This window comes from Bombina bombina, chromosome 8 (genome assembly GCF_027579735.1).
Source record: "Bombina bombina isolate aBomBom1 chromosome 8, aBomBom1.pri, whole genome shotgun sequence".
Classification (NCBI taxonomy): Eukaryota; Metazoa; Chordata; class Amphibia; order Anura; family Bombinatoridae; genus Bombina; species Bombina bombina.
The window spans coordinates 254,148,878-254,170,419 of NC_069506.1; the positions used below are offsets into that span (position 1 = coordinate 254,148,878).

Sequence of the window (21,542 nt, forward strand, 5' to 3'; positions counted from 1 at the left end):
ATTTACCCCTCTCTGGGGCCCACAGTTACTTTGACTGCAAACAATAGGGGAGTTAACCTTTAATTTTAATCAAAAAATGTCATTAAAAAAAACTAAATAGCTCACATAGTCCAATTTTTTTAGTGCAGCCAGAATACTGGCATCACAAAATTTGTGACATTATAACTGTAGAGTGGGTTGGGTTTATAACCGTAGTGTTTTTCTAAAAGTGGTCTGTTACTGACTGCAATTATATCTCTTCAACTCCCATTAAAGTTCTCCCTCCCTTACCCATCTCATCTGAAGCCTAGTCAGCAGAGCCAACGCCTTATAATCTTGGAGTATACAAAGAGAGCATATTCTACTTATTTCATATTTTATTTCTCATATTTTTATATTACAACCTAGCATCATGAACATCTACACAACCATATTTATCCTATCTGTGTTTACAAATACTGGTAAGTGATTTAGCTGACTAAAATGTTAGTTAATAATTACATCTGCCAAATACAAAACGTCTAACAGGTTCACCTTACTATTACATTTCATCTTGGCATTTACATTACAAAGAAAAGTTGTTGTTTTTTAATTATTTGTTTTTGCTGATCATTATTTGTTTAGTTTTCTGTATCTTAACATATTTTTAACTGCTTTTTTTCATATTTGTGACACACAGGGTTTTATTGTTACCCATCAAAATATTTATTGATAAATCTCCCTTTTTATTGAAAGAATATAGTTTATGCTTTATAAATAATAGCTTCCTATGTGTGCATATAACTATAATTCACTTAAACATGAAAACCATAAACCTGCAATTTAATGTTGTAGAACCTATTGTTGAGGTAATTCCAACCAAATTGTAATGTACTTTCATTTGTTTTGCAGCTAAACATTTATATATCAATAAATATTGCAACATTAATGTTTAATTCTGTTCATGACATCATACAAATTCTTCACTTAAATGTTTTTCTGTTGATCATTAAAAATAGTTATCTATTAAAAAATAACTACCTAATGAACAGTTCAGATACTGCTTTGAAACATGAGATATTATTTGCAATAAGCTAGTTGCAATGCCACAGTTTCTTAAAATATTGTGTTGCAAGTTAAAGGCATTTTAAACAGTATGGGATTGTAATATAAAATGTTTAATTATGTGCAGTTAAAAAAACTATGTAATATATGTCATTATTTATGTTGTCCCCTTTTCTTTAATTTAACTCTGAAAATTTTAGTTTTTTTTAAATTCCACTGAGTTTCTATAAAATAATAGACATTGCCATGTTTAAATTCAAGTTTTAAGATGATCTCACTGTCCTGATGTAAACACTGTACTGAGACCGCTTCTGTTCTGTCAGGTGTAGGAACAGATATAAAACAGGCAAATAAACTGACTAATGCACAGCCGTGTTTACACAAACTCTACTATATAGCCTGGTTTATACAATATATCTTTCCCTAATTGTTCTCCACAGAGGACAGAGATAAAAAGAACACTATTTCAAACATGGCAGCACCCAATTACTTTATAGAATCTAGAGTACTTCAAAGAAAGTAAACTTTTACACATATCATCAGTATTTAAACAACTAATATAATGGTAAAAATACAGCTATATATTATGCTAAGGCTAAGATTTGCATGGAATACATCATTATGTCCAGCATGTATTTACTGTTTATTATGCCCTTACGAGATAAACAGGGTGGCAGGTGATAGTTATTATGTAGAAAAAAAAAGTGTTTTTAAAAAAAAAAAACATATGTCTATTTTTGTGGACCAAAATATATGCTCTGAATTATATCAATATGCCCATAGATCTGATTAAAAAAAATAATAATCAAGAGGAACTTGTAATTCTGCAATGAGAGCAAACTGTGTGTGTAAATATAACAGAATGACACAATTTATAATGTATTTTGATAATAGGATTGATAGTACCCTCTAGTGGTAATTAAGTTAAATTTCTACTATATAGTAATGTGATAGTATATGATTGAGTGCGCTCTAGCTGTGATTCATTTCTACTATAAAATAATATATTGAAAACAGGTTTCAGTGTTGAATCCTCTGTTTGTGAAATATATCATTAAAGCTTTTTATAATGTGCTTGTCTGACGATGCCCAAGAAAATATTGCCCTAAAATATATTTTTTTTTTGGTTTTGTTTTATAAATGATAACAACATTTATCTGAGTTATAAAAAGTGTAGATATGATCAATATACATTGTTATATGATAGGAATAAATATTGCTTCATTATTATATATTGAATGGGACCTCCATTAGACATACCCTTAGCCTATATTGACATCAACAAATAAATATATGGATAATAGGGTTAAAGGTACAGTAAACACTTTGTAATTACAAGACATTTATGTTGCTTTGCCATAGAATAAAATATCAGCCAAGTCTAGATATTTAAATATATATATATGTTATGGGTAAAGTCTGAAATCCGGGTAATCTTAGGAATACCCGGGTAAACCTGACATTACACAAGCGACTATGGGTAAAGCCTGATGTAATGTAATTCCCCCATCTACACAATTTTTTTACCTAGGGAGTTGAAGGAAGGATCCTCGCCAATCCTCTGGCATACACCCAAAGTGAACCTTGGGGAATGAGGTTTACAAGGGGGGCCTAGCCCCACTTGAACTCCCCAGGCGGAGGCAAAAATAATAGTAAAGGAGGGGGAATTACAGTGCATCGTATATATGTTTGATGCAGTGACTCGATGCAATCTGAAAAGATTAATCATGTTACATCGGGCTTTACCCACAGTCACTTGGGTAATGTCAGGTTTACCCAGGTAATGCTAGGATTACCAAGTTTTTTACTTTACCCGCAACATATATATATATATATATATATATATATATATATATATATATATATATATATACATATATATATCCACTTGTTTGATAGAATTTTTTTTCAATAACCACCCACCACTTGCTTTATTTGAAAGAGCCAATTAGAGTTTGATTCTGCAGACAACAAGGCTATTCACGATAATTAAGTTAGTATAAAGTGAATTGTTTTACAGATGTTATCTGTTAAAGCAAATCAAGGACATATATGTAGTAGGGTTAGCCTTGATAAGTCTGCAGTGTACATTTACAGTTCTGAGAATAAAAAAAAAATCGTATATTTTTAAATCTAAATTACATGAAAAGGAGGTAAAATAAATAAAGTTAAATGCAAAGCTGTTTTATTACACATACCTAAACATTTTACATCAAAATTTGAACACATGTTTACTGTCTCTTAAAGGGACAATGAAGTCAAAATTAAACTTTCATCATTCAGATAGAGCATAAAATTTTAACTTTCAAATTGTCTTCTGTTATCTAGTTTGCTTCTTTCTCTTGGTATCCTTTGTTGAAAAGCACACCTAGGTAGGCTCAGGAGAAGCAATGTACTACTGGGAGTAAGCTGCTGATTGGTTCCTTCACATATTTGCCTCTTGTTGTTCACTCATATTATGTGCTCAGCTAGCTCACAGAAGGGCATTTGCTGCTCCTTGAACAAAGGATATAGAAAGAATGAAGCAGGGTTTTTAATAAAGGAAAATTAGAAAGTTATTATTATTATTGTTATTATCAGTCATTTATAGAGTGCCAACAGATTCCGCAGTGCTTTAAACATAGAAATGGTATGCAGGTGACATTTATAGGGATCAAAAGGTTAGAGGGCCCTGCCGAGAGATGCACTGTTATAGTCAGCTCTTATCAAAATGATCTGCAAACAGCTAGGCTCATAGGCGTAGATGCTAAGGGGGTTCAAGGGGATAACAAAGGAGCAGAGGAACTGGGGTTAGGAAAGGTTAGTGTAGGTTGTTTTCATCCCTGAATAGTAGATTCTTTAGGGAGTGCTTGAAACTTTCAAAACTAGGGGAAAGTCTTGTGGAGTGAGGCAGAGAGTTCCACACGATAGCGGTCAGTCTGGAGAAGTTCTGTAGACAGGAATGGGAGGAGGTAACAAGAGAGGAGGACAAGAGGAGGTCATAGGCAGAGTGAAGGGAAAGTGAGGGAGAGTATCTGTATACAAGGTCTAAGATATAGGGGGAGCAGTGCAGTTGAGAGCCTTGTATGTCAGAGTCAGAATTTTGTGTTTAATTCTGGAGGCTAGAGGAAGCCAGTGAAGGGATTGGCAGAGAGGTGCAGAAGATGAAGAGCGATGAGTTAGGAAGACGAGCCTGGCAGAGGCATTATTTATGGATTGTAAAGGAGCTAGATGGCAGCTAGGGAAACCAGAGAGGAGGGAGTTGCAGTAATCAAGGTGGAGTGTGGATTAAAATCTTAGTTGTATCTTGTGTAAGGAAATTTTAGATATGTTTTTAAGGTGGAAGCAGCAGGAATTGGCCAAAAACTGAATGTGAGGAGTGAAAGCAAGATTTGAGTCAAGTGTAACCCCAAGGCATCGGGCATGTGGGGTAAGGGTAATGATGGAATTATTGACAGTTATAGAAAAAAAGGGTGGGTGGAGATTTTAGAAAAAAAGAGGGGAAAATAAGCAGCTCAGTTTTGGAGAGATTTAGCTAAAGGTAGTGACAGGACATTCAGGATGAGATATGAGAAAGACAGTTAGTGACACGCGTTAGCAAGGAAGGAGATAGGTCTGGTGCAGAGAGGTAGATTTGGGTGTCATCAGCATACACATGATATTGAAACCTGTGGGACTTTATTAAGGAACCTAGTGATGATGTGTAGATTGAGAAGATAAGGAGACCAAGAACAAAGCCTTGCAGTACCCCAACAGAAAGTGGTGAAGTGGCAGAGGATGCACCAAAGAAAGCTACACTAAAGGTAAGCTTAGACAGGTAGGAAGAGAACCAAGAGAGGGCTGTGTCGCAAATAGCAAAGGATTAAGAGTTTAGTGCAAAAGAGGGTAGTCAGTTGTATCAAAGGCTGCAGACAGATCAAGGAGGATTAGCAGAGAGAAGTGGCCTTTCAATTTTGCTCTATGTAGGTCATTGGTAACCATTATGATTGCTATCTCTATGGAGTGTAATGGGTAAAATCCAGATTGTAGTAGGTCAAGAAGGGAGTTTAATGAAAGGAAATTGGATAGATGTGCAAACACAAGCTTTTCAAGAATCTTTGAGGCAAGGGGAAGTAGGGAAATAGGGTGGTAGTTGGATGGGGTGGTTGTATCAAGAAAAGGTTTTTTGAGGATAGGTGTGACCAGTAAATGTTTTAGAAATAAAGGAAATATACTAGTGCTGAGAGAGAGGTTGCACATTTGTGTGAATATATGGGTAAGGGTAGAAGAGATGGAGGGGTGTAGCTGTCAGGGGATGGTATTGAGGGGACAGGTAGTGAGGTGGGAGGACAGTATAAGGGTAGAAACTTGTTCCTCAGTAACATTGGCGAAAGAGCTGAATTTATGGCTTTGTGGGATTTGGATGATTGTGAGCTTTTGATTATTTCATTTCTGGTAGAGTCGATTTTTTTATTTAAGTGGCTGGCAAAATCTTGAGCTGACAGAGAAGTTGTATTATGAGGTTGGGCTGGGTGGAGAAGGTTATTGAAAGTGGAGAACAGAAGTTTTGGGTTTGAAGAAAGAGTAGAGATAAAGAGAAGTAATCTTGCTTAGAATTGGAGACCCCCATGTGACAGTGCAGCAGTGGATGTTGTGTCATAAGGAGAGAGACAGGTTTCTGTGAGAGCCAGGAGGTTGAGGGAGTGGGAAAAAAGGGGTCATGGATAGAAGTGAGCTGGTTGCAAACATGTCAAGAGTTTCAGAGTACACAAGTGAAGGGGGTGTTGGCTTTAGATACAAGAGGAATTTGAGTAAGGTTACCACAGTTTTGTTTTCTAAGTATCTGGAAAGGCACATATAGGTCTGCAAGGCTAGGAAGTTGTGGGGGACCTGGTGTAGGGTAGATATCACAAGCAGCAAATATGAGCAAGAGGGAGAGTGACATAAGATGAAATACAGATTTGCAGTATTGATTTTTGGGATGAGGTGCAGGGAAGAGAGAGTGTGTTTAAGAATGTGTAAAGTTCATGAGTGCAAGTGAGGTGAGGGTAAAAGAGATGGGCTAATGAATAGTGCAGATAGTGGGTGGGAAGGAGTCATTGAATAGAGTATTTTTCTATAGAGGCAAGATGTAGTAAAAAGTAACATAAACATAATGAGTATTTTTACAAAAGAGGGAAACATTGAAACACACTATTACACACAGTATTACAACAGCACATGAAATGTCTTGCCCCTTGTTCAATCCTTGTTCTAATTCTTGTATTATTTTGCCCAATTCTTAATGCCTCACTTATAAATGCTCACTTAAGATATGTGAACAAATTAAAATTGTTTAAAGTTAAATGCTTTATCTGAATCTTGAAAGAACATTTTTGGGTTTCATGTCCCTTTAACCCCTTAACGACCAAGGACGTACGCCACACGTCCTCAAAAAAAAGTCAGTTAATGACCGAGGACGTGTGGCGTACGTCCTTGGTCTGGAAAGCAGCTGGAAGCGATCCTGCTCGCTTCCAGCTGCTTTCCGGTTATTGCAGTGATGCCTCGATATGGAGGCATCCTGCAATAACCCCCCTTGGCCATCCGATGCAGAGAGAGCCACTCTGTGGCCCGCTCTGCACCGGACATCGATGGCCGGTATCGTTGGTGGGTGGGAGCTTACGTGGGAGGCGGGTGAAGGCCATCGGTGCGCTATGTGGAGTGGAGGGGGGCGGGATCGGGGGCGGGAGCTACGGGGGCGCACGCGAGTGCACGGGGGTGGTGGGTGGGCGCGTGCACGGGGCGGGAGCGGGTGGGAACCGCTACACTACAGAAAAAAAAAAGTTGAAAAGTTGAAAAAAAACCCCCACTAAAATGCAATCTAAGGGTCCTGGAAGGGGTTGGGGGTTGGTCTCGGTGGGGGGGGGAAGCTACACTACAGAAAAGGGAATTTTTTTAAAAAAAAGGCACATTTTGTTACAAAACTGGGTACTGGCAGACAGCTGCCAGTACCCAAGATGGCGCCCATTATTGCAGAGGGGAAGGGTTAGAGAGCAGTTTGGTGGGGGATCAGTGAGGTTGGGGTCTAAGGGGGGATCCTACACATCAGCATATGTAAATATGCTTTTTTTTTTTAAAAAAAAAAGGGCCAAATACCTTTTATTTTAGTACTGGCAGAGTTTCTGCCAGTACTTAAGATGGCGGGGACAATTGTGGGGTGGGGGAGGGAAGAGAGCTGTTTGGGAGGGATCAGGGGGTCTGATGTTTCAGGTGGGAGGCTGAGCTCTACACTAAAGCTAAAATTAACCCTGCAAGCTCCCTACAAGCTACATAATTAACCCCTTCACTGCTAGCCATAATACACGTGTGATGCGCAGCGGCATTTAGAGGCCTTCTAATTACCAAAAAGCAATGCCAAAGCCATATATGTCTGCTATTTCTGAACAAAGGGGATCCCAGAGAAGCATTTACAACCATTTGTGCCATAATTGCAGAAGGTGTTTGTAAATAATTTCAGTGAGAAACCTAAAATTGAGAAAAAATTAACGTTTTTTTTAATTTGATCGCATTTAGCGGTGAAATGGTGGCATGAAATATACCAAAATTGGCCTAGATCAATACTTGGGGTTGTCTACTACACTACACTAAAGCTAAAACTACCCCAAAAAGCTCCCTACATGCTCCCTAATTAACCCCTTCACTGCTGGGCATAATACACGTGTGGTGCGCAGTGGCATTTAGCGGCCTTCTAATTACCAAAAAGCAACACCAAAGTCATATATGTCTGCTATTTCTGAACAAAGGGGATCCCAGAGAAGAATTTACAACCATTTATGCCATAATTGCACAAGCTGTTTGTAAATAATTTAAGTTAGAAACCAAAAGTTTGTGAAAAAATTTGTGAAAAGTGAACGATATTTTCTATTTGATTGCATTTGGCGGTGAAATGGTGGCATGAAATATACCAAAATGGGCCTAGATCAATACTTTGGGTTGTCTACTAAAAAAAATATATATACATGTCAATGGATATTCAGAGATTCCTGAAAGATATCAGTGCTCTAATGTAACTATCGCTAATTTTGAAAAGAAATGGTTTGGAAATAGCAAAGTGCTACTTGTATTTATGGCCCTATAGTTTACAAAAAAAGCAAAGAACATGTAAACATTGGGTATTTCTAAACTCAGGACAACATTTAGAAACTATTTAGCATGGGTGTTTTTTGGTGGTTGTAGATGTGTAACAGATTTTGGGGGTCAAAGTTAGAAAAAGTGTGTTTTTTTCCATTTTTTCCTGATATTTTATAATTTTTTTTATAGTAAATTATAAGATATGATGAAAATAATGGTATCTTTAGAAAGTCCATTTAATGGCGAGAAAAACGGTATATAATATGTGTGGGTACAGTAAATGAGTAAGAGGAAAATTACAGCTAAACACAAACACCTCAAAAATTTAAAAATAGCCTTGGTCCCAAACGGACAGAAAATGGAAAAGTGCTGTGGTCATTAAGGGGTTAATAGCTTCCTTTGTCACAATATGCCTCTAATGAAATAACTCCTTATATACAAGAATAGGTAGAATGCTCCCTAATTAATAGACCATGAAACCAACATTTCTTTTTTCATGATGAAAATAGAGCGTGCAATTTTAAATAACTTTTTAATGTATTTCCATTATCTAATTTGTTTCATTCTCCTTGTATGCTTTGCTGAAAAATATGCCTAGGTAGGCTCAGAAGCTGATGATTGATGGCTGCACATATATGCCTCTTGTCACTGACTTTCAGCCAACTCCCAGTAGTGCATTTCTGCTCTTTCAACAAAGAATACCAAAAAAAAATTAAACAAATTTGATAGTAAAAGAAAATTGGAAAGTATTTTTTTTAAACTGAATGCTCTGTCTGAACGAGGATAGAAAGGATTTGAGTTTTGTGTCCCTTTAATTAAGAATGTAACAGTATTCTGCCCACAAGCAACCCACAAAATGAGCACCTTATCCACTAATACCCACACTGCATTACCCACTCACTAACCAAGCTGTAATACTCATAAGTGCGATTCCCACCAACTATATAATGATTCATTTTGTTCAGTCTTTACAACAGATGGTAAAGTTAGTGATATTCTATTAAGGGGTGTTACTGTAAATGATAATTTGAGTAGTACTTTTCTTTTTATAGGGGAAGAGGTTTCAAGGGCTTTATTCAAAATAAAAGTAAATAAGTCTGTGGGTCCAGATAATATTCATCCAAGGGTTCTAAGAGAACTTCAATCAGTGATAGCTACTCCATTAGCTGATTTATTTAAATAGTCACTTCTAACAGGAGTTGTTCCAAAAGACTGGAAAATTGCCAATGTAGTCCTGCTTCATAAAAAGGGTAGTAGGGAAGATTCTGCTAACTATAGGCCAGTCAGTTTGACCTCAATTGCAGGGAAATTAATGGAAACTCTTTTAAAGGAAAGACTTGTGTCTTTCCTTCAGACAAAACTTAGAAGACAAAGGACAGCATGGTTTCACTGCTGGAAGATCATATCAGACTACTCTAATTGATTTCTTTTATCATGTAACTAGGGTTGCATAGATGTTGCATATCTAGACTTTAGCAAAGCATTTGACACCGTCCCACACAACAAACTCATTCACAAAATCTATTGCCCTGGAGTAGATGCTAAGATTGTTAAGTGGGTAGAATGCTGGCTTAAAGATAGACGACTGAGGGTTTCAATTAATGGAGTACATTCAACTGAGGCATCAGTTACTAGTGGTGTTCCCCAAGGGTCAGTTCTTGGGCCTGTTTTGTTTAACATGTTCATAAGTTATATTGGAAGTTAGTTTAAGGGCAAGGTTTGCTTGTTTGCTGATGATACAAAAATTTGTAACAGAGTTGATGTTCCAGTAGGGGTTGATCAAAGCAACAGTGATATTAAAAAAACTAGAGGACTGGTCAAATAAATGAGATCTGAAATGTATTAATTAATTAATATAATCAAGAGCAAAATTATGCATATAGGATCCTAAAACCCAAAGACCAAATATAGTCTCAATAGTACATTACTGACTGTAACTAAAGAAGAAAAAGAACTTGGGAATTATTATTATCAGATTATTTAAAATTTGGTACACAATGCAGTAGTGCAGCCAGTAAGGCCAGTCGAATACTTGGTTGCATTTGAAGAGGTATTAGTAGCAGAAATAGCAAGGTTCTTATGCCACTTTACAGATCATTAGTTAGGCCAAGAGGCCTACTTATCAAGCCGTCAACTTACTTGCATTCGACGGCACCAATACGTTTGCCTAAGATCGCCTAACATCACGGCCGCTGACCTGAATATGCTCTCCATATTTATATAAAAAGCTATCAAAAAGCCGCGCACCAAGTACGGGGCGATGAGCAGCGGACTGTTGCTAACTAACAGTCATCGATCTCGCTGCTATTCGGCTTTTTCCAAGCTTTATTTATACCCTGTTACTAAACACCGCCACTATACTAAACTGTTTAACCCCTATCCCGCCACTCCCAGACCATGCCGCAACTAAATAAAGTTATTTACCCCTATCCGGCCGCTCCCGGAGCCCACTGCAAATCTAATAAACTTTTTAACCCCTATTCTGCCGCTCCCCGACACCGACGCAACTCTAATAATGTTATTAACCCCTATCCCTCCGCTCCCGGAGCCCACTGCAACTAAATAAATGTATTAACCCCTATCCTGCTGTTCCCCGACACCGCCGCAACTCTAATAAACTTATTAACCCCTATTCCGCCACTCCTGGACCCCGCCGCAACTAACTAAATGTATTAACCCCTAAACCTCTGGCCTCCCACATCGCCATAAACTAAATTAACCTATTAACCCCTAAACCTAACAACCACTTAACTTTATATTAAATGTTAACTCACCCCTATCTTATAATAAATTAATACTTACCTTTAGATTTTTAATTGAACTATATTAAACTATTAATTAACCTACCCTAACTATTATACTAAAATTACATTAAACTATATTAAACTAATAATTAACCTACCCTAACTGTTATACTAAAATTACATTAAACTACAAATTAAATTAACTATATTATACAGTTAAAAACCTAACCCTACTCAAATAATTTAAATTTACTATTAAAAATTACAAAGTTACAAAAAACTAACAACTAAGTTACAAAAAATAACAAACACTAAGTTACAAAAATTAAAAAACACTAAGTTACACAAAATAAAAAATAAATTATCAAATATTTAAACTAATTACACCTAGTCTAAGAGCCCTATGAAATAAATAATCTAAGAGCCCCCAAATAAAAACCTAATCTAAAAAACCTAATCTCCCCATTGCCCTGAAAAGGGCATTTGTATGGGCATTGCCCTTTAAAGGGCATTTAGCTCTTTTTGAAAAGTCCAAACCCTAATCTAAAAATAAAACCCACCCAATAAGCTCTTAAAAAAGCCTAACACTAACCCCCGAAGATCCACTTACAGTTTCTGAAGAGCCGACATCCATCCTCAACGAAGCGGCAGAAGTCCTCAGCGAAGCCGGCAGAAGTCTTCATCCAAGCGGGCCAAAGTCCTCCTTAAAGCCGACAGAAGTGGTCCTCCAGACGGGCAGAAGTTTTCATCTAGACAGCATCTTTTATCTTCATCCATCTTCAAGACATCTGGCGCAGAGCATCCTCTTCTTACGACGTCTTCTTCCGAATGAGTGTTGCTTTAAATGATGTCATCCAAGATGGCATCCCTTATATTCCGATTCGCCAATCGGAATTAAGGTTGAAAAAATCCTATTGGCTGTTGCAATCAGCCAATAGGATTGAGCTTTCATCCTATTGGCTGATCCAATCAGCCAATAGGATTGAGCTTGCATTCTATTGGCTATTCCAATATAGTTTAATGTAATTTTAGTATAACAGTTAGGGTAGGTTAATTAATAGTTAAATATAGTTTAATTTAATTCTAAAGGTAAGTTTAAATTTATTATAAAATTGGGATGTTGTAATTTTAATGTAAAGTTAGCGGGTTGTTAGGTTTAGGGGTTAATAGGTTAATTTAGTTTATGGCGATGTAGGGGTTAATAGGTTTAGTAAGTGCTAGTAATGTGGGAGGCCAGGGGTTTAGGGGTTAATACATTTATTTAGTTGCGGTGGGCTCCAGTAGCGGCGGGATAGGGGTTAATAACATTATGTAGGTGGCGGCGGGGTCTGGGAGTGGCGGAATAGGGGTTAATAACTTTATGTAGGTGGCAGCGGTGTCGGGCGGTAGATTAGTATAATGTAGGTGACGGCGGTGTAGTGTGCGGCAGATTAGGGGTTAATAAGTATAATGTAGGTGGCGGCGGTGCAAATTAGGGGTTAATAAGTATAATATAGGTGGCGGCGATGTCGGGGCGGCAGATTAGGGGGCAGATTAGGGGTTAATAAGTATAATGTAGGTGGCAGCAATGTCGGGCGGCAGATTAGGGGTGTTTAGTCTCGGGCCTTATGTTAGGGTGTTAGGTGTAAACTTTACTTTTATTCTACCATAGAAATCAATGGGATATCAGGCAGCAGCGAACATGAGCTTTCGCTGCTTTCAGACTCCCATTGATTCCTATGGCATCCGCTGGGCCGGAATAGTGGCGAGCGTACCTGTTAAAAAATTTTTAACTAGCAAAAGTAGTCAGATAGTGCTGAATTTGCATTCGGAACATCTGTAATGACGTAAGCATCAATCTGTGTCGGACTGAGACCGGCGGATCGTATGTTACGTCACATATTTAAACTTTTGCCGGTCTGAAGGCTTTGATAAATAAGGGGAATCAGGCTCTCCACAATTACGCTGCGGAATTCCAGCGTATTTGCGGTTGACGGCTTTATAAATAGGCCTCCAACCAAATCTTCAGAAAGATATAAATAAACTAGAAGCTGTCCAAAAGAGGGCTACTAAACTGGTACATGGTCTACAATATAAAATGTACAAAGAAAGACTTCCTGACCTAAATATGTATAGTTTAGAGGATAGAAGGGAAAGAGGTGACATGTTAGAGACCTTCAAATATGTGAAGGGACTTAACAGAGTAGAAGCTGAAATAATTTTCCACAGAAAAATAAATGTCAAAACAAGGGTTTACAATCTAGTAGTTAGATGGGTCCTATTCTGTTGATGCATAAATCTTTGTGTCATCTCTAGGGGCCGCAAAAAGGAGGGGAATATATGGATATAAAATGTATCTAAAATACAAATTTCTGTAACCAAATATATATTTAGAATAAATGGTAGTATAATGAGACTCAATTGAGTCTAATAGCAAAATAACAATAGTCCTAATATATCTTAGCTGGTCCAAATGTCAGTCCATAGATGGATCCCCAAGGCAGTCAATCCTTTGGTGGTGCTCCTGGTTTCAGATTCGGACTGATGAAATATCACAAGTTGGACCACCCCTGGTGGGAGTGAGCTCCTTGCCGTCCAACTCAATCGAGACAAACTTTTTCTGTGAAAACCAATCACAAAACAAGGGCGCCTCCTAGTGTGATATAGTAGAGATAAGATAGAATAGGCAGAAACAAGTGAATGCTCACAAATGGAGCAGCACCCAATTGTGCTAAGTAAGGCGGACTGGAAGCTTGCAGTGTCACAGCTCACTGGCCCAGCGTGAGTACCGGTATCCCAGGTGTCCTCAATGAGTGAAATAAGCTCAGACTCTCAAGTATAATAGTAGTTCACAATTTAATAAAAATAGAGTTCAAACAAATGACTCTGATATATTAAAACACGGAAAGCAACACATTTCTCAGATCTCTGTCTGTTTCAGTGAGTTGGGACACTGCAACTTTCCAGTCCGCCTTACTTAGCACAATTGGGTGCTGCTCCATTTGTGAGCATTCACTTGTTTCTGCCTATTCTATCTTGTCTCTACTATATCCCACCAGGAGGCGCCCTTGTTTTGTGATTGGTTTTCACAGAAAAAGTTACGTTAGAGAGTAGCAGATTCAGGAGAAATTTGAGGAAGCATTTTTTTACAGAAAGGGTGGTGGATTTATGGAATAAACTTCCATCTGCGGTAGTAAACACAAAGACTGTAAATGAATAAAAAATGCCTGGGACATGCATAAGGCTAGCCTAAGGAAAAAGTAACGTAATATGGGTAGACTTGATGAGTCTTTTTGGTTCTTATCTATCGTCAAATTCTATGTTTCTATATTCACTGCACTAAATACTGTCCTCTCTAAGGGTCTCTCTCTTACCATAATCCTCCCCTTCACTCACCCAAGGAGGCCCCATAAGGTGCAGTTTTTAGCCATCTGTCTACAATATAATTGTTCAAAATGTCTGCCTAACATTGTAAAAATCTGCCCTAATGTGTGGGTTTGACATGGATGTGTAATGGTTTAGACCAGAGATAAGGTTTTGGGTAACAATGATAATTTTGTGTTTGCATATTCTGTATTGGATAAAGGGGCTTTCCAGTCCAAATTGAAATGCAACTAGATTAATCTTTGTATAGAAACATTTTTACAATACACGTTGCCAAAAATGCTTCTGGTAAAAGTTATCACTTGTTTAGTATTAGCATTTTTTTCTTTGCATGTGAAGCATAGCTAGATATTCTCAGTGCACCAGCATGTTAAATACTGCAGCTTCGCAATGAGTCAGTGGGGGCTTGTATCAGGTGAGTGATGTAAACTGAGTCATTAGCAGATGATACAAGCACCTTAGGTTCTCTGAGCAAGTGCTGTGTTTAAAATGCTGGTGCACGGATCATGATTCCATCTTAAAAATCTCTCGAAAATTTGTAACTACTTAACTTAAGACACAACTAAGATTATTATCCACTCCCTTATCATTTCCCCCTTGACTACTGCAATTCTGCCTTGTCTGATCTTCAAAACTACCTCCTGTCCTTGCTAGGATTTCCCCATACAATTGTTACATTTATAGGCCAGTGTCATCAGCTGTGTCCACTAAATTAGTTAATAATAATAGGATCATAGACATTGAAAAGGCCAATTGGGGAAAGTTGAGAGATACATTTAACATAAACAGACAATAGTGTTTAGGCATTGTCCTTGCTGCAATCCATCATGAATGCCTCTGCTCATTTTCCTTATGCATCGCTCCACATCTGCAGCACCTCTTTGACAACACCTTTACTAGCTTCCGATAGCCTCAAGAATACAATTCTAAATGTTGACGCTAACATACAAAGTCCTCACCAACACTGCACTCTCCTATATCTCTGTCCTAGTCTGCAATTACTCCCCAGCCTGACCTCTCCACTCTGCCCAAGACCTACTTCTCTCCTCATCTCTCATTACTTCCTCACACTCTTGTCTGCAAGACATTTCTAGCACCTATCACATGGAACTCCTTGCCTCACTCAGTCAGATTTTCCTCTTGTCTCTAACACTTCAAGTGTTCCTTAAAAACATATCGGTTCAAGGGATGCATACAACTTAATTAAAGATGTCTCTGCTACTTATGTTTCCCTCTCCCTCAACTTTCCTATGTATTTCCTTTTAAAATGTAAGCTTGAGAGCCTTTCTAACTGTTGCTCTCTTTGTATAAAAGTGCATCTACAACTGATTGTGCTCAAGGGCAGGGCATTCCTCTCCTTTTGTTTAAAGGGACACTGAACCCAATTTTTTTATTTCGTGATTCAGATAGAGCATGTAATTTTAAGCAACATTCTAATTTACTCTTCGGGGCCTATTTATCATATGTCTGTCGGACCTGATCCGACACTGCGGATCAGGACCGACAGACATCGATGAATGCGGAGAGCAATATGCTCTCCATATTCAGCATTGCACCAGCAGCGCTTGTGAGCTGCTGGTGCAACGCCGCCCCCTGCAGACTCGCGGTTAATCGGCCGCCAGCAGGGGGTGTCAATCAACCCGATCGTACTCGATCGGGTTGATTTCCGGCGATTCCTGTCCGCCTCATCAGAGCAGGCGGACAGGGTTATGGAGCAGCGGCCTTTAGACTTGTGTTTCTGGCGAGTCTGAAGTCTCATTATCCAATTTTCTTCATTCTCTTGGTATCTTTATTTAAAATGCAAGAATATAAATTTAGATGCCGGCCCATTTTTGGTGAACAACCTGGGTTGTTCTTGCTGATTGGTGGATAAATTCATCCACGAAAAAAGTGCTGTTCAGAGTACTGAATCAAAAAAAGCTTAGATGCCTTCTTTTTCAAATAAAGATTGCAAGAGAATGAAGAAAAATTAATAATAGGAATAAAATAGAAAGTTGCTTAAAATTGCATGCTCTATCTGAATCACAAAAGAAAAAATTTGGGTTCAGTGTCCCTTTAAGTTTGTCAATGTAAGTGTAGTGATGTACACATTGTATAGTCCTACATTATAGGGGAGAATTATGTAGCTGCAAATGCAGCTGTTTATGAGCAAGCCTTCAGGCTCGCCAGAAACATAAGTTAAGAAGCAGCGGTCTAAGACATGGTATCACGGCATGGTCTCAGGCAATGATTCCCCTGGGGGGGAAGCCGTGATTGGAGGCAGCCGGATTAGTCATTTCTGACGTGTGAAGAGAGGATCTCCGGGATGCTGCTCCAGCTGCCTCCAATTACCTACCTGGTAATTATTTTAAACAAAGAATGACAAGATAAAGCAAATTTGATAACAGAAGTAAAATGTTAAGTTGCCTAAAATCTCATGCTCTATATAAATAATTGAAGTTTAGTTTGACTTTACTGTCCTTTTAACTAGTCTTCTATAATGTTAAAGGGACAGTCAATTTTAAATTGGTTATTGTTTAAAAAGATAAATAATCCCATTATTACCCATTCTCTAGTTTTGCATAACCAACACTATTATATTAATATACTTTTTTACCTCTATAATAACCTGTATCTAAGGCCCTGCAGACTGCCCTTTATCTTTTTTTTATTATTTTTTAGCTTTTTATAATCTTGCATGTTAGCTAATTTGTGCTTTTTTGTGAACCCATTATCATTCTCCATAAGATTGAGCACAATGTTATCTATATGGCACACATGAACTGGCACTGTCTGGCTGTAGTGAAAGATTGTAAAAAGCTAAAAAAGCACTGCGATAAGGGCATAGTTGCCAAGAGTTCTGAAACTCCAGGGACAATCCTCCTATTTTGCTTTATGTCCCGTGATTTTTTTGACCTGACAAATGTCCCTGGAGATTCCCTAGCAGATGTAATCACTTATGTTTATTTAAATACGCCGCAACAACCTTTCTCTTGCACCCTCTACTGTTGTTGCTATAGACAGAGACACCATTGGCTGCAAGAAGCTGCATTAATTAACTGTAGGCAGGACAGGCAAATCAGCAGCAAATCTATTTTCCACCTTATGTGCCTCAAATTTATATTGATAAAGAAACAAGTTCCAGAGCATCCGTGTTGTCAAGTGCAGCTTTAAAAATAGAAGCTGCTGAAATACTGTGCAGTGCTGAAAAATATAACTTTGTGTAGGGCCCATTAATATATCTTGCTGGTGATCCAGTCTGTGTTCTGCACCCTTCTAGTAACTCAGGCACTAATTCAAGCTGCCAGTCATTCTGCTCCCACCCTCCCCACCCCCGGTTCCTCCCAGTGTAAAGCTGTGTATCACTCTCCCTGTACTGTGTTTATGACCCTTTCTCCTGCTGAATATTTGGCTGGAACGTGGCCATATGGTGGTGAAAAACTCCTTCACTCTGTTGCTTCTCAAAAAAAAAAGTAACTCTTTAGCTGCCTGAGAGGAAACAAATCTGTATTTCAGTAATTCAAATCTAATCTAATCTATTGATTGTTTTTCAAAAGACAATATTGTGTGACATAGGTGACTTGAGAGGTAGGACTAATAGTTCAGCCTGCTTCCAGAAATCAATAGAGGTTTACAACTACTAGTTAGGTAGTGACTCAAGGATTTATCATCAATTTTCTCCCCAAAAGATCTTCTTCAAATTGAACTTTGTTGAAGTGACATTCACATGCCTGTACAACCGATGCTGATATTACAAGCACTGAATATTATTGGTAACTAAGGATCTGACTTCAAATATATAAAAACACAATATATCTATACTATAATCGCATTTGTAACGCATCCGTCGCTGTCGCCAGTTGCACACGCATCCTCAAAGGAATGTTGGCAGTGCAAGGCAGCCAAAATAATTCAGAAAGTGGATTCTTTCATCACCCTGCCATTTTCAGAATCCACCAGGATGCAGCAAAGGCAAACGGAGCATTACAAAAAACCCTAACCGCCCGCAATAAGTATTTTTTTAAAAAAAAGCTAACCGCCCGCAATATGTATTCCAAAAATAAAACTAAGCGCCCACAATAAGTATTACAAAAAAATCTAACCGCCCGCAAAAAGTATTGGAAAAAAAAAACTAACCGCCCTCAATAAGTATTAAAAAAAATCTAACCGCCCTTACGAAGTATTAAGAAAAAAAAAATAACTGCCCGCACGAAGTATTAAAAAAAAAAAAATCTACCTGACAAATGGCTAGATTACGAGTTTTGCGTTATGAGTGAAAAAGCAGCATTATGGGTCATAACGCTGCTTTTTCACTACCGCTGCTATTACGAGTCTTGTCAAAAAAGTTGTACCGCACACAATTTTTGCCGTAACGCAAATGAACTAACGCAACTTTCAAAAAGTCCTTTTTCATTGGGACTACCATAGCGCTGGTATTACGAGTTTTGCCTGGGAGGCCAAAAAGTGAGCGGTACAGCCCATACCGTCAAGATTCGTAACGCAATCTAAAGTCAGTAGTAATGAGTTTTACGCTACAAAGCTGTAGCATAAAACTCATAACTAAAGTGTTAAAAAGTACACTAACACCCATAAACTACCTATTAACCCCTAAACTGAGGCCTCCCCACATCGCAAACACTAAAATAAAATTATTAACCCCTAATCTGCTGCTCCTGAGTCCTGACATCGCTGCCACTATAATAAACATATTAACCCCTAAACCTAACCCTAAGTCTAACCCTAACACCCCCTAACTTTAATATAATTAAAATAAATATAAAAAAATATTACAATTATTACCTAAATAATTCCTATTTAAAACAAAATACCTATAAAATAAACCCTAAGCGAGCTACAATATAACTAATAGTTACATTGTAGCTATCTTAGGTGTTATTTTTATTTCACAGTTAAGTTTGTATTTATTTTAACTAGGTAGACTAGTTAGTAAATAGTTATTAACTATTTACTAACTACCTAGCTAAAATAAATACAAATTTACCTGTAAAATAAAACCTAACCTGCCCTACACTAACTCCTAACATTACAATACAATGAACTTAAGTACATTAATTAAATACAATTAACTAAATTACAAAAAATAAAAAACACTAAATTACAGAAAATTAAAAAGAAATTATCAAATTTGTAAACGAATTACACCTAATCTAATAGCCCCCCCAAAATAAAAAAAACCTAGCCTAAACTAAACTGCCAATAGCCCTTAAAAGGGCCTTTCGTGGGGTATTGCCCCAAAGAAATCAGCTCTTTTATCTGTAACAAAAAATGCAAACACCCTCAACAGTAAAACCCACCACCCACACAACCAACCCCCCCTAATAAAAACCTATTTGAAAAACCTAAGCTCCCCATTGCCCTGAAAAGGGCATTTGGATGGGCATTGCCCTTAAAAGGGCATTTAGCTCTTTTTCAGCCCAAATCCTAAGCTAAAAATAAAACCCACCCAATAAACCCTTAAAAAAACCTAACACTAACCCCCGTAGATCCACTTGCAGTTTTTGAAGACCGGACATGCATCCTCAACGAATCCGGAAGAAGTCTTCATCCAAGCGGGCAGAAGTGGTCCTTCAGATAGGCACAAGTCTTCATCCAGACGGCATCTTCTATTTTCATCCATCCAACGCGGAGGGCTCCATCTTGAAGACATCCGGCGCAGAGCATCCTCTGCTAATGACGGGCTACTGAAGAATGAAAGTTCCTTTAAGGGACGTCATCCAAGATGGAGTCCCTTGAATTCCGATTGGCTAATAGAATTCTATCAGCCAATCGGAATTAAAGGTGAAAAAATCCTATTGGCTGATGCAATCAGCCAATAGGATTGAGCTCACATTCTATTGGCTGTTCCAATCAGCCAATAGAATGTGAGCTCAATCCTATTGGCTGATCCAATCAGCCAATAGGATTGATGCTCAATCCTATTGGCTGATTGCATCAGCCAATAGGATTTTTCACCTTTAATTCAGATTGGCTGATAGAATTCTATCAGCCAATCGGAATTCAAGGGACGCCATATTGGATGACATCCCTTAAAGAAACCTTCATTCTTCAGTAGCCCGTCATCAGAAGAGGATGCTCTGCACCAGATGTCTTGAAGATGGAGCCGCTCCTCGTCGGATGGATGAAGATAGAAAATGTTGTCTGGATGAAGACTTCTGCCCATCTGGAGGACCACTTAGTTGAGGATGGATGTCTGGTCTTCAAAAACTGTAAGTAGATCTTCAGAGGTTAGTGTTAGGTTTTTTAAGGGTTTATTGGGTGGGTTTTATTTTTAGCTTAGGGTTTGGGCTGAAAAAGAGCTAAATGCCCTTTTAAGGGCAATGCCCATCTAAATGCCCTTTTCAGGGCAATGGAGAGCTTAGGTTTTTTAGATAGGTTTTTATTTGGGGGGAGGTGGTTGTGTGGGTGGTGGGTTTTACTGTTGGCGGTGTTTGTATTTTTTTTTAAAGGTAAAAGAGCTGATTTATTTGGGGCAATGCCCGGCAAAAGGCCCTTTTAAGGGCTATTGGCAGCTTAGTTTAGGCTAGTGTTTTTTATTTTATTTTGGGGGGGCTTTTTTATTTTGATAGGGCTATTATATTAGGTGTAATTAGTTTAAAATTTGATAATTTCTTTTTTTATTTTCAGTAATTTAGTGTTTTTTATTTTTTGTAATTTAGTTAATTGTATTTAATTAATGTACTTTAGTTAATTTTATTGTAATGTTAGGAGTTAGTGTAGGGCAGGTTAGGTTTTATTTTACAGTTAAATATGTATTTATTTTAGCTAGGTAGTTAGTAAATAGTTAATAACTATTTACTAACTAGTCTACCTAGTTAAAATAAATATAAACTTAACTGTGAAATAAAAATAACACCTAAGATAGCTACAATGTAACTATTAGTTATATTGTAGCTAGCTTAAGGTTTATTTTATAGGTAAGTATTTTGTTTTAAATAGGAATTATTTCGGTAATAATTGAAATATTTATTTATATTTATTTTAATTATATTAAAGTTAGGGGGTGTTAGGGTTAGACTTAGGGTTAGGTGTAGGGGTTAATTTGTTTATTATAGTGGCAACGATGTCAGGAGCGGCAGATTAGGGGTTAATAAGTGTTATGTAGGTGGCGGCGATGTCGGGGTCAGCAGATTAGGGGTGTTTAAATGTGGTTTTTATTTTAGGGTGTTAGGTGTAAACATAACTTTTTCTTTCCCCATAGGAATCAATGGGGCTGCGTTACGGAGCTTTATGCTGCTCTTTTGCAGGTGTTAGGCTTTTTTTTAGCCGGCTCTCCCTATTGATGTCTATGGGGAAATCGTGCATGAGCACGTAAAACCAGCTCTCAGCAGCGCTGGTATTGGTGTG

At 37.9% G+C, this 21,542-nt stretch overlaps 1 protein-coding gene across 1 annotated transcript in view; it reads left to right on the top strand.

Moving 5' to 3' along the window:
- The first annotated feature begins 220 nt into the window (after positions 1-220).
- LOC128639099 (phospholipase A2 inhibitor and Ly6/PLAUR domain-containing protein) overlaps positions 221-21,542 on the top strand; it is a 148,980-nt gene continuing 127,658 nt past the window's right edge. The window contains exon 1 of the mRNA XM_053691250.1: positions 221-440. Coding sequence (XP_053547225.1) covers positions 392-440 — 49 coding nt within the window. The 5' untranslated portion in view covers positions 221-391. The remainder of the gene's footprint in view (positions 441-21,542) is intronic.